Raw genomic sequence first — 13510 nt, forward strand, 5'->3', positions numbered from 1 at the left:
GAAGCTGCTTCCAGCAGTTTGATTTAGATTCATGGGAATCAGATCTTCTGGTTATTTATGTGACGGAAAGCACAGAGAAGGATATACCCATGTGTACATGTAAGTCAGGTGTGTATTTGAAACTGTTCACGACTTAAAAGGGTTAGCCATGTCCGATACGCAACTTTAATATGATTGGCAAGACATGGAGGATGGGTCTATCAATGGTATTAACTATGGAACCACCAAGACCAAAAAAGCAGGATACCTCTGAGGTAGAGAGAGAGAGAGAGTGTTTATATATAAACTATAAAACATAAGAATTGCCTTGCTGGATTAGACCAAAACAGCCTCTCTCCCAACACAGTGGCTGCTTAAATATCTATGAGAAGCGCACAGACAGAGCATGATGGAGACAGCTATCCCCTGTGTGGCTTCAGAGGTATCCTGCTCTCTCTCTCTCTCTCTCTCTCTCTCTCTCTCTCTCTCTCTCTCTCTCTCTCTCTCTATATATATATATAATGTAGGTTAAGATAAGCTTCTTCCAGATTATTAGGCATAAGGATGTCAGACATACAAGTAAGCAGGATATAATTCTGACTTCTTTTGCAGAACGAATTCATGATTAAATTTACAGGCCCATTTTGTGACCAAGAATCATTATGTTGCATCCAGCCCTCAGAGACAAAAGAATATAAACCAGTGGTGCAGAGCAATCCAGTTATTTCCCAGAAACATCTCATTCCGCTGTTTCATACTTAATAGCTGTGTGGCAGGGAGAAGTTTTAACGTGCACAGCTTCTCTCATCATTGCAGCACTGTGGGGGAAAAGTTTGCATTTCATAAACGTTTGCTGGCCATCCTGTAACAAGCATGGCCATGGGCTTCTCCATCTGAGATATACTATAAGCATAGCTGGAGTAGGGAAAAGGGGAGGCAGGAAGCAAAATTGAATACCAGCAAAATAAAAATGCCATAACCTTGAAAACTGCTAAATTTCCCCTACTTTCTAGGAATAGTGTTTGATATTAAGAATGTGGATTATTCCAAAAGAAAGATCCCCTTCAAATCACTGGCCTATGGGTAAGTCACTGTATGACGCCAGCATGGGATTTGGTGAGCCAAGGTGATGGCATGGTACTTTCAATGTGTAGTTCCATTGCCTTGCCCAGATTTAGGCATGAACTCTTCTCATAATTGAACAGACTTCCAATGGATGTGTATAGGTGAACTTGAACATCCAGTTATCCCATCCCATACAAATGAGTCTTTAAGAGCAATATAGTGACAGTAGTCTCCATTTCCTCACCTTTTTTGAGTTGTCCCCCACATTACACAACAGCAAACCTGGGATATCAGCAAGCCTGTACATTTAGCAGGCCGTACACTCAGAAGGGAGCTGCAGCCAATACAGTGCCTTGACAACTGTACCTGCTCTGATAGACACATTTGCAAATGCATATTTATCACACTTAATACTTTGCATTCCTAGCATCTATGCAAATCAATGTATTGTGTGAACTGCCTTAGGTGTTTGGGAAGTGCCAGTGACTCACCATGCAACATTGCATTTTGTGAACCGTGGATGCTGCTGCATCTTCCAAATGCAAGTTGTGCTGGAGCTCATTTGCACAAAGCCAAAATTGTGCAAGAGAGTTGCATGATTGCACAGCCATTGGAAATGATGTTTTGTTTTATGCTGCACAACTCCCTCTTGTGATTTTGGTATCTGAGCATGTGCACTCTAGAGCAACTTGCATTTGTGAGCCACCATCTTGATTTATGCTGCAGCCACTGTAATCTTATCCCAAACTCATAGGCGACACCTCTTTTTGTTCAGTATAAGGGGTGACACTGCGGTTCACGACTTGCCACAGTTTGTGCTCTACTTCCTGGGGTTTTGGCACAAGCGTGAACCTAAGAAAAAAGGTACAGGAGGCTCACTTTATTTGCAGGGGTTATGTTCTTGCCTATAAGCACCAATACAGGAATCACGAATAAAGAATTCTTACCCTTACGGGAATCCAGGGGTTAGGTTCCTACACACACACACACAAAGGCTAAAAAATGGGGCAGGGGTCAGAAATAAGAGAAAGTCTCCAGCAATCTAGGAGAACTCTAGGTCTCCAGCAATGCCTCCCCCAAACCCCAACTCCTCTGGTTTTTCACAAAAAAGCATGGATTTTACGAGCCACAAAATGGCTCTGTGCTGCCTCCAGACTGGAAATGCCATTGAAAATGACTCTGGAAGTCATTTCTGGCGGCCCTGAAACTGCAGATAGGTGAAAATAGCCTATTTTTGCACCCATGGATAAGGAAACTGTGAGGCAGACTCAGGTTTGTGGTGGCCAAGAAATGGTTAAAAGGGTCTGCAAACTGCTCTAATTGCAACTTGCTAAAAGCACAATAATTCTTGCTGACCTGCTGGAATGCAGGCAAAGGGGGCTCTCTGATATCTCTAGATAACAAGGCGCTGGCCAGCAGTACCTTCAAGGCCACATCTGGAAGGGAGTGAAAGATAGTTTGGCTGTATGGAGGGAGGAGGAGGGGGAAATGCTTAATTATAGCTTAGTAGGTGATTGGTATAATTGTAAGATGACGGTGCTTATTAATGAGAATTGTATCTACAATATGTAAATTACTATGAGTTTAAAAGACACAATGTAAACGGGGGGTCAAGCTTTGGAATTTATTCCCTTGAGACTAATTGCTAGCAATAAAATCTGCTTTCTCTCAAACTGTTGGTGCCAGTCTCTGTCTATGAGAACCCGGGGGGATTTCTGCTACAACTGGGTCTCTAGGCCCTCACCATGGATATGTGAAACTGTAGTTACTGAAACTACAGATAATGAGGGTCACCTGCACAGTTTTTGCTGATTAGTGTGGAGAATCTTGTGCCGTCCCTCTTTTTAAGCCATTGCCCTTTTTTCTTTTAAATCCTGAATTCATGTCATTGCACCTACTAATGTATACACTCTGCCAATGTTTCTCTGCTAATTGCTTTTAGCAAAAGTTATGCTATCCTCTATTACTTCACAATTCTTCCTTTCCACTTTTCAGTACACCACACACACACACACACACACAAACACGTGTGCTGTCAGGTGCAATAATGCAAATGATAAAAAAAATTAAAAGCCTGAGCACATATTTCTGGGTAGAGAAAATGCTTATGTGCCAAAATCATAAAAATCATAAAGTTTAGGACCAAGATGCCTAGAAATGTCAATTATCTGTTTTAGTCACCCGGGGGCAGTATCATTAGTTGTAGTAGTTTGGATTGTCTTAGAACTGACTCTTTCTTTGCCCTTTAAGACAATAATTGTTGTAAAACAGTAATGGCACCATCTTGACTGCTATTCTCTAAGCATTCTGTAACAAGACAAAAGGGTGACAAAAGGCATTTTGAGTAGCAGTGCCAGCTTTCAGAGGAGTTGCCCTCTCTTCTAGAAGAAGGAAAATCTTCACTTGGGTAAATATGTGAATTGGCTCTCTGGACTGGAGATTCTACTAACATCCACTGGACAGAGTAGATCAGGTTGGTGTCAGTACAGTAGTAGACTTGCCATTGGTTCTTTATTAAGCATTAACATGTACCCATTCGTTTTCAAGTTAATACTTGAAAACAAGTATTTCAAGTTTGTTCTATATTTGTTCTATATTTCCAGCACTCTGAGGCAGGCCTCAGTTTGTTCTGTATTTCCAGTTTGTTCTATATTTCCAGCACTCTGAGGCAAGCCAGTCACTATCTGTAGTGCACACACAATGAAGAGGCTGGCTTCATGTTGCAGGCCTCTAGAAAGCAGTCCTTCAGCCCTGCAGGCTGGATAGCGGATTGCGCTCTGGGACTACAACTCCCATGATGAAGCTTGTTTTTGGACCCAAAAGTTCTCCTTTATCCCTGCAGGCGATGCGAGGAGGCAGAGCCTTGTGGGGTAGAGAGCAGCCAGGCCTGTGAAGGAGGCATGGCCCATTCTGCAAAAGTCTTTCCCTTGGAGTTGAACAGTCTAACTGTCTGCCATCATGGCTTCTTCTTCTTTCACCCAATCTCCAGCAAAAAAGAGCAGGTGAATGCAAAAATATCATGAAGAATGGGGAAAGGAGTTCTGTTGGTTGTCTAAAGTGCGTGATAATGCTTTGAAAGCTCATTGCAATATATGCAACAGAGACTTGTTAATTTTGCATAGTGAGTGTGTGAGATGAAACATGCAGCTGGAGAAGGTTATATTCGCAATATTCGAATGCGGGGGCAAAATCAAGCCATATCCAAGTTTCTAATTAATGCAAATTCATCCAAAGCCAATAAGGTGTCTCTTTTTATCATCTCTTCTACCAGCCTGCCGCCGGATTTCTAACAGGAGCAGCCAAGCGGGGAGAAAGGGGCGGCAGGGAGGTATCCTGCCCCCCGATTTCTAACAGGAGGCGGAGCAGTCAAGCAGGGAGAAAGGGGCGGCAGGGAGGTATCCTGCCACCCGATTTCTAACAGAGGCGGAGCAGCCAAGCGGGGAGAAAGGGGCGGCAGGGAGGTATCCTGCCGCCTGATTTCTAAAGGAAATACGGCGCCAAAGGTGGAAAGTGCGGGATGGGTAAGTAAACCCTCCCCCGCCCTTAATGGAACCTCCCACCCCAATCTTTCCGAACCGAACTGTCCCGTGTCCGGACTGGTCCGGAGGCTTATAGAATGGCCTCCGGACCGTTCCGGGCACATCACTACTGCCTAACCTAGGTTAGCAATGTCTAGCTTGGGTTAGGTTGTGTTTGAGAACTGCCAGGATCAAGCAAGCGAGTGCTCCCTTAACCCCGGCTACCTGCTCGTGTGCAAGCACAGGCTGCTTCTAACCTGCTGCACACACAGATGAGTGCCTAGAGTGACCATCTCTCAGGAGATTCTCCCAGTGCATTGTGGGATTCCTAGAAGATGGGACGTGTCATCCGGGCCTCTGGAGCAGCGTGCTGCACCATGCAGTGCTGCTTGTCTGGGAGCACGGTCCATGCTCCCCGGAACACAAAATCGCTTGTCTGGGGGAAAGGTGAATTTAAGCAGCCTCCCACACCCACCTTCCACCCCTCCTGCCCAGTCGTGTGAACAATCTCAATGTGTTTTGGAGCTCTTTATTTTGGAGCTCTTCAGGTGGCAAGCCTAGGCAGAAGCGCCACGGTCATTTCTAGTCAAAAATATTTGCTATGTTTTACTGAGTTTCAAAAGCTGACAACATGTACTTGACTAAAAATAATGAAGAGACAGAAGCAATAAATGTGTATAATATGGGCAACAGTGGCTTTTTCATACCATCTTTTAACTTTCTAAAGACTCTTGTCTCTCTCCAGCCTAACTCTGAAACTGCAGCTTAATTGTGGAAACGAGCTTTATTACCCGCCCCACATTTTATACTATTTTATTTTGTATCAAAGGGATGTAAAATTACATGAGCCCTGATCAGGTGAATAATTCATGAGCCTTAAGACAAGCCTAGGATAGGAGCTTATTTTTCATGTCAAACAATTCTTTATTTTTTTATGGTACAAATTAAAAGTGACAGATTTGAAGCTGTTAAGAAATACACAAAGTGCAGCTTTACTGACCATACAGATATTGCTCTAGTTTAAGTACAGTTTTTGTCAGTTTTTAATTTTTTTTAAATGTTCAGCAACCTGTGCAGATAAAATCAGCTTTGGTTTCAAAGTCAGAACAATAAGGAGCTTGAAACAGCCAGTTTGGCATCTTGGTCACAAGTCCTTGACATCAACTCCTTTGATTTTTTTTTCCTTTTAAAAAAACAAATGAAGAACACAATACAGTCCATTTCATTCTCTGCCATCTTTCCTGCTGCATGTGGCATGCATGGAAAAGCAGGTCTCTTTTGCAGTCCTTCATAAGTGACCCTGGTGACCATTCTGTAGATTAGGGGAGCCAGACACTAAGCGCTACTGCTGCGCAATCTCCATTCACCTCAGTGGGGCCACCATTGGAGCCTGCTGTAAACCCCATTGAAAGGAATGGAGGATATGCAGCAACAGTGTTTATGGACTGCACCCGATAGCACATAGGACCAAAATATATATTCATATATATAAAATTAAAATATAAAAGAAAATCACTTTCTCAACAATAAATAAACAAATGTGCCCCACATAATCTCAAGTTGGAAACAAGCAAACTACATGACAAAAAGCTCAGTACAGTAATGTTACTGAAACAGATTTTTTTTTTTACAGTCAAACATTTACATGGAAATTAGTTTCTCTTTTTTTATTATTTTTTTAAAATTCCTTAATTCAGTGTTGCTCATGAGCTGGGTACAAGTAGAGTGCTGAGGTAAAACACTGATGAACAGTTTCTTTCTGTATTTCTTTTTCTTTCTTTCTTAAAATAGTAACAGTTTAGTATTGCAAGATTGTCAGCAACATTTAGCCATATCTATACAATGTGCATATACCTACATACATTGAGCTTTGGTCCAGCATTGAGAAGACAAGCAAAGGCATTATACATATTTCTTTTTGGTTATAGCTTGAGTACTTTGACACGCCTCTACTTGTTCCTTCTTAGCTCCTTTTTGCTTCCTTGGTCTATGTACGTTGTGTGTGTGTGTGTGTGTGTGTGTGTGATTATAACATAAACTGAAAACTTGTGAATGGATTTGGTACTTTTATCTGTTCAATAGAGTTCTTATGCCCTAAACTAAAATATTCCTGTCATTGTATCTGCGTCAGACACCAGACTAATATGCTAATATAATGTAGTGATTTGTGACAGAGAGCTGTTCCAGTGAGGAGTTGTTTTTTTCTAGGGAAGCAAACATTAGGATCAGGCCTTTAGTGGGAAAAGAGAACAAAATACATCAGGAACAAAGCACATAAACCAACTCAGTAGCTCCTGTTAGTTCAGTAGGCAAAACTCATCCCGTTCTTTACAAAAGGTAATACTGACAATTGTGGCATTCTGGAGATGAAGTTGTTCTCTGGTTGGTAGCGATCTTTCTTTTGGTCATCTGGAAATACAAAAGTTGGTGTCTGATATCACTGGGAAGTATACAACTTGGCCAGGATCCGAAGGATCACTTCTGGAAAGCTGAGAGTTTCAGGACCCTCCTCCCCGCTGAAAAATGGCTGCTGAGGGTTGGGGGAGCCTTAGGAGTGATATTGAATGTAGTACATGAGGCTGCAGTGCCAAAGGAGATTTGGCAGAACTTCTGTATGTGTGCAGAAATGTTTTAGGCACAAGTATAAAGTCTCTTGAGCCCTACCCATATATATATTTAAAATGTAAATATTGTTCAGGGAGTGGGAGAAGAAATCACCCTTTTCCTGCAGCCTTTATGAATTACATATAAGAATTTGTTCAGGCACTCCTTTATGCCTCCTAGTCAATAAATAATAATAATAATAATAATAATAATTAATAATACATTTAGAAAAAGAAAAGAAAACAACACCTCTATCTTTTAAAAAATAAAGTATTGGTAAAACATAATGCACAACTAGAAAATTCCAAAAAAGGAGGTTTGTGGCAAGTGAATGGTTTCAAGAGTACAATGATGGAAATGAAATTTGTTCCATGTGGCAGTTTATTTCATTTCATATTATCACCATCCTAGTTATACATTTCAGTGTCTGAAGTTTAGAAAGGAAATACTTTTTGCCTAACTGCTGCTGTGATAGTTTTAAGGATTTTAGCATCCTTCCTTCAGTCTTTGGTTAAGGATCCTTCCTGGGATTATTTTATTATTTATTTTTGTTCTATTGCAGATTTTGGAACAGTTCCTTACAGCATTTGAAATCTAAGTTTTAAGCAGAAAATGGCTGGTATATTTTGCTTCCAGGGATGAGGTTCTGGCTTTTGTGCTTTTTGAGAGGTGAGCAAGTTTGGTTGTGTTGGTGATATCTTTGTGCATATGGGAGCTTAGTGAAAATCACACTGGAGAGACAGGTAGAGCTTTAAGAAGGTGAAGCTGAAGTCTTTTGTTTCTAGAAAAATGTCTTGTTGGCTTGTGTGGTCTCCTGATCATTGCATGGTTTTTCTATCCACAAACAAAACTGCAGCTTTATAGTAACGAGAAGAAAACAAATGCTAGGGTGCAGGTAATGAAGAAGAAGGGCTTAAAAAAAATTGACACAAGCTTGATAGATTCACAAGTTGATCTCTAGTTGAATAGAAGAAGCTGCCTTATACTGCCTTATAGAGGAGAGCTGGTCTTGTGGTAGCAAGCATGACTTGTCCCCTTAGCTAAGCAGGGTCTGCCTTGGTTGCATATGAATGGGAGACCTGATGTGTGAAGAGCAGAAGGTTTCAAGCTCCCCCTTGACTTCTCCAAGATAGGGCTGATAAAGATTCCTGCCTGCAACCTTGAAGAAGCCACTGCCAGTCTGTGAAGACAATACTGAGCTAGATAGACCAATGGTCTGACTCAGTATATGGCAGTTTCCTATGTTCCCTATGTTCCTATGACTTCTTGGGGGGAAATGACAAAATGTATGAGTAGCCATGTTGGGCCTTGAGTGGGGTAAATCCAGACATGATGGCAGGGCAATCCCTTGTATTGGGACCAAGTAGAAGGTCACAAAGAAGTGAGCAGGGTTCTCCAAGATAGGGCTGAGAAAGATTCCTACCTGTAACCTTGGCGAAGCCGCTACTAGTCTGTGAAGACAATACTGAGCTAGATAGACCAATGGTCTGACTCAGTGTACGGCAACTTCCTATGTTCCATACTGAGTTAGACCCTTGGTCCATTTAGTGACTATTGACTGATCTGATTAGCAGCAGCACTCCAGGGATTCAGGCAGGAGTCTTTCCCAGCCCTACCTGGAGATGCCAGGGATGGAATCTGGGGCCTTCTGCATGGAAACCATGTGCTCTACCACTGAGCTGCAGCTCTTTCCTAATCTATACTAGTTACCTATTGTCAAGGCTGGATCAGGGCTGTGGGCAGCTGCACCATATTGTGGACCAGGGTCTCTGGATGCTCTCTCTTGTCTATTACTGTAGCTGAAGGCTGGAACTGTGGGGCTGGGGAAAGCTGGAAGTTGAAGTGCAGCAAGCAGATAGTGCTGCTCTATTACGTATGCAAGAGCAGAAAGTTTCTCATATATATTACAGGGAGGTTGGCCACAGGGCCTCTTTAGGTAGGCAACGGGGGGTGGGGATCACACCGGGCCCCACATATGGAGGGGCATGGACCCAAGTATGGTTCAGTATTTGAAATGATCGGACCAATTCTTTTCATTCAAGGCAGTAACACAAATCGGTTAAAATATGACCCCGCAATCAAAAGTTATTTCAGTATTTGCGGGTTGCTACATTGTCACAGGATGCAGGGGCTGACTTTCTGTGCAATATTATGCACATAGTGGAAGGTAACGTTTGTGCAGCTGCTCAAGAGAACTATGGTGCAAGAGCAACAACTGCACAAATGGAGTTGCACAACACGGCAGCCATCATATATAATATATTGCACAACTGCACATACGTGTGATATTGCACTGTTTGTCAGCTTTGTCAGAAGAAAGTGGAGGGAGGGCCCCTCAAATGAGCATTCTGCCCCTGGGCCTCTCAGAATCTTAAAATGACCCCGGCTGGTCAGTCCAGAAACTTCATGCTGCCTGCCAACTGCAGTATCATAGTAATTACTTACTGGTCTTGATTGTGAAGTAGCACACCCTATTTCCTTCTTTGCCTGAAGGGTACTCTGGTCTAAACACCTATATTTCATGAGGCCAAGTTCCAGTCTTAGCTCATAAGGCTCCCAGCTGAACCCCTAACTCTGTATATATTACCAAGAGGAATAGTCATCCCAATGGTGTCATCCTTAAAATAAGCACAAATCCACTGTCAGCAATAAAATAAAATATCCCAGTCCATTCAGATGAGAATTAATTTGCTGCATGCCCATGATGAATCACAATTCTTTGCCTCTCACCTTTGAGAAAGGTAGAATTAAGGTGCATTTGCTCCTGTTTCCTGCAGCAATTGCAGGTGCATTAATGACAGTCCGTGGGCTTACTTCCATGCTTTTGTTTTGTCCACACACGCATTATTCCCCATATCTACCTTATGAAGAATATAGGTGTGTGGTTTTCACAAAGGCTCTAGTCAATTGTTAATCGTTACAAGAGTTCACTCAGAATCTTGAAACCATTCATATTTTCCTTTTAATACTGGTTCCCCTGGACTTCTTAGAATAAGGATGAAATCATATCATAATTTTTTTTCAACACAAGGGGATTTTTCATGGCCATCTTGCAGTGGAGTTCCATGGGAAAGGTGGTTTTATGAATGGGGTCAACCAGTGTTTAGCCACCACCCATGTTCTTGGCAAAGTATGAAACTTGAAGGGAGTGTGGTGGTTGGAAATTGCAAACCAGCAATCTCACACAACCTTAAAATGTCAGGCACAATCCACTGGGAAGTTCTCCTGTGCAAACACAATTGAAATGAAGGATGGCTAGTGCCCCTTGCACAAATTTAAACTGAATCAGAATAAATAAAAATTGAGGAGTAGATCCAAAGCCTGTTGAAGCCTGTGGATCTGGCTCCGTCGCATTCAGTCTGCTTTCGATCAGCAGTTTAACTAACTCCTGTTACCTTCTAGTGAGAGAGGGGAGAACCTGTGAGAGAGGTGGAACCTTTAAGGCTACAGATTCTGTGGCTGATTTAACCTTCAATCATAGCAGACTACTTCTGCTGAAGAAGATGGAGTTATTTCAGATTCACACCAGGATCAGGTGGAGAAGTATTATACTATGTACAGTGAAATCCCAGCTTCAAATGCACTATGAAAAACCTGGAAGAAAATGCAACATCAATTTGTAACTAACAGAACTGGTCACAGGATTGGGACTTTTGGGGATGTCTGGATAAAGAATATGAATTTTTCAGCTCCGGCTGTCCTCTGTAACATATGAAGAATCAGTAACTCGCTTTGTATACTTCTTGACTAAACAACCATACAGTTTGGGATGACAGATGAGAAATGTGTTGAGTGACCCCTGTTTCCAAAAGTAGTTAAATATATTATTCACAAATTCTTATTTTGTAGCTTAGCCAGTTATGGCAGTATACATCCACACAATCCTTCTGTGTGCATGCATACAGTAGCAACTGACAGGGTAGAGGAAAATAAATAAGGAGTAAAAGCACCAACAGCAAAACAAAATTTAGAGATGCAGCAACTGAAACATGTCTTCGTTCCTTTTGTCCATTTGCCATTAGCTTGCTTTCCATTTGAATCCCAAGAAATTTCTTTGGCTATCAGACTTTGGAGAGAAATTGCTTCACATAGATAGAACCATAAACACGCAGTACATTGGACCAAGTGTGCAGTTTATACTTATATTACAAAAGTCGCTTTGGTAACCTCTCCCAGTTCGTGGCCAAAGGACAGAGATAGTGGCAAGCTGTCTACAGTAAGCAAAAATTTACATTGCTTAATGTGCCCTTTTGATGTGATCATTAACTTGTATATATATATAAAAAAGATTCACTTCTCTTTTAAAGAAATGTAAACGGAATTGGGATGGAGAAAGCAGCCAAATAAAGGGTGAACAAAACAGAAACTTCAAATATAAATAAAGTCTTCATTTCAAAATGGAAGGAAAACAAACCTCAAAATCCACAGTTGAGAGAAACAGTTTTTTTTGGCACACGAACATTTGGAGATCACAAAACTGTATAGGACAAATGACAGGGCTGAGAGCCCTGAAAGCTCAAACTAGGTGTAGTTACCCACGTGCTGGGCATGTTAGAAAGGATGCAGGGCTGGGGGGAAGAGAGTCTTTTTTTCCTTTGCAAAATACAAATGTAAAAATTCATAACACAACGTAGCACTCATAAAAGAGTAGACTAACAATCTAGTTTGCAATGCCATGTTTCTGACTTTGGTTAATAGTTTTCATAGTGAAGAAGCACTTGATACCTGAAAGGCTACAATCACTCCTCCAGGTGGCAGGCTTGTACTCTTTTTTTTTTTTAAACAGTTAAAAGGTTTTGTTGGGTTCGTTTTCCGTAAAACATGTTCACATTTTCATAATATACAGGAAGAAAGTAAGCAGTTATTTGGTTTACTTTTAAGTCCATTAAAAAAAAAACTGGCTTATTTTGGAACTAGTTCTACGACACACACACACACACTAAGTGCTGTGTATATTTTTTTGATTTTTTTTCTGTTTGTTTTTATCTAGGAAAACTCACAGACATTTATAAATCGTTCTGTCCATCTTGTAGTTCTCTCAGTCTTTTACTTACAAGGGTGGTGAAAGAGCATCTTTACAGCGTTCAATTGTTTAAAATTTCTGTTTGTGTGTTCTTTCTTTGAATTATCCATTTAAGAGTTTTCTTCAAGAGAGTCTGTTAAGGGTTCCATTGGGACGGCCGTTGCAGGCTCATGCTGTTTTAGGCGTTTAATTGTGTTCTTCAGTGCTTGCCTCTTATTGCAGAACCAGACTCTAACTACTTCCCGGTCATAGTTCAGTTTCTCTGCAATTTCTGTCATTTCCTGCCCAGAGGGATGTGTGTTCTTCTCAAAATGGGCATTCAAGATCTCAAGAGCCTGCGGTGTGAATGAGGTGCGCCTCTTGCGCTTTTTGGATGGTTCGCTTCCAATAAATTCAGTAAGGTTCTGCATACCTGCTCGATGGCGGGCCTCAGCCTCAGCCATCCACCGTTCAAGCACCGGCTTTATCTTCTGGGCACTTTTAGGGGTGATGTCCAGCTTTTCAAACCTGGCAGGATACAAAAGGCCAGGGTTCAGTTTGGCTGTCAGACTGCTAGCTATAGTGTTCTCTTGGGCTTCCTGTGGTAGGAAAAAGTGGCTTCTCAGGATGGTGTGTCTGAGGGGAAAATTGAGAAAGAAGAGTCTTACACTGATGCTCTGCCAGGGTGGGACTTCCTGCCTGCCTGACTAATTGACTGGCAGAGGTTATTTACAATGGATTATGACAACTGTCAGGTCTACAGATATAGATATATAGCTATAGATATATTTAAGCAAGCAAAAACAATCACAGTGATACAAATACTGTCAGAATGCTACTTAATACAACTGATTGCTCCACTCCAGAGATCCATGTGCATTCGGCTCACATGTATCTTTAGTACACTCGTGTCCCCATTCAGTTCAATGGAGGGTACTGATCACATACACTAAGCAACCTGCATGCAAATTGATCTCCTCAATTGAAATGAATGGTGCTCTAGGCCGGAGAGCTTGGTGTGTGCAATGGAGCTCCCATTCCTGGAAGAAATTGCTGTTAAACAGTTTTCAACCTTTCTTTTTCAAAATTCTGTATATAATGACTAAGCTAACATAAAAGCCAAAACCAGGAAATGACATCAATGGCTATTTGTTTTGTTTTTACTTTACAAGATCTTGTTCCCTTTCCATAGTGTATTGCCCAAATGCTGCTGCTGTTTTAATTTCACAAAGTGGCTGTTAGCCTCTGAATTTCAGGTTTCATTTTTCTTTTCATTTTTAAGCAATTTTCACTGTATGCAAGTTAACACTGTGTCCCTTCTCTGGGTCGGAAAAAAATTCCC

At 41.6% G+C, this 13510-nt stretch overlaps 1 protein-coding gene across 4 annotated transcripts in view; it reads right to left on the minus strand.

The window, feature by feature from the left end:
* Window positions 1-5478: 5478 nt before the first annotated feature.
* The window catches only part of POU6F2 (POU class 6 homeobox 2), a 559658-nt gene continuing 551626 nt past the window's right edge, over window positions 5479-13510 (minus strand). For all 4 annotated transcript variants that reach the window (XM_053259876.1, XM_053259878.1, XM_053259879.1 and 1 more), the window contains 2 exons: window positions 11581-12804; window positions 5479-6971 (listed from right to left, as the gene is read on the minus strand). In XM_053259876.1, coding sequence (XP_053115851.1) covers window positions 12300-12804 — 505 coding nt within the window. In that variant the 3' untranslated portion in view covers window positions 5479-6971; window positions 11581-12299. The remainder of the gene's footprint in view (window positions 6972-11580; window positions 12805-13510) is intronic.

Source organism: Hemicordylus capensis, chromosome 6 (genome assembly GCF_027244095.1).
Source record: "Hemicordylus capensis ecotype Gifberg chromosome 6, rHemCap1.1.pri, whole genome shotgun sequence".
NCBI lineage: Eukaryota > Metazoa > Chordata > Lepidosauria > Squamata > Cordylidae > Hemicordylus > Hemicordylus capensis.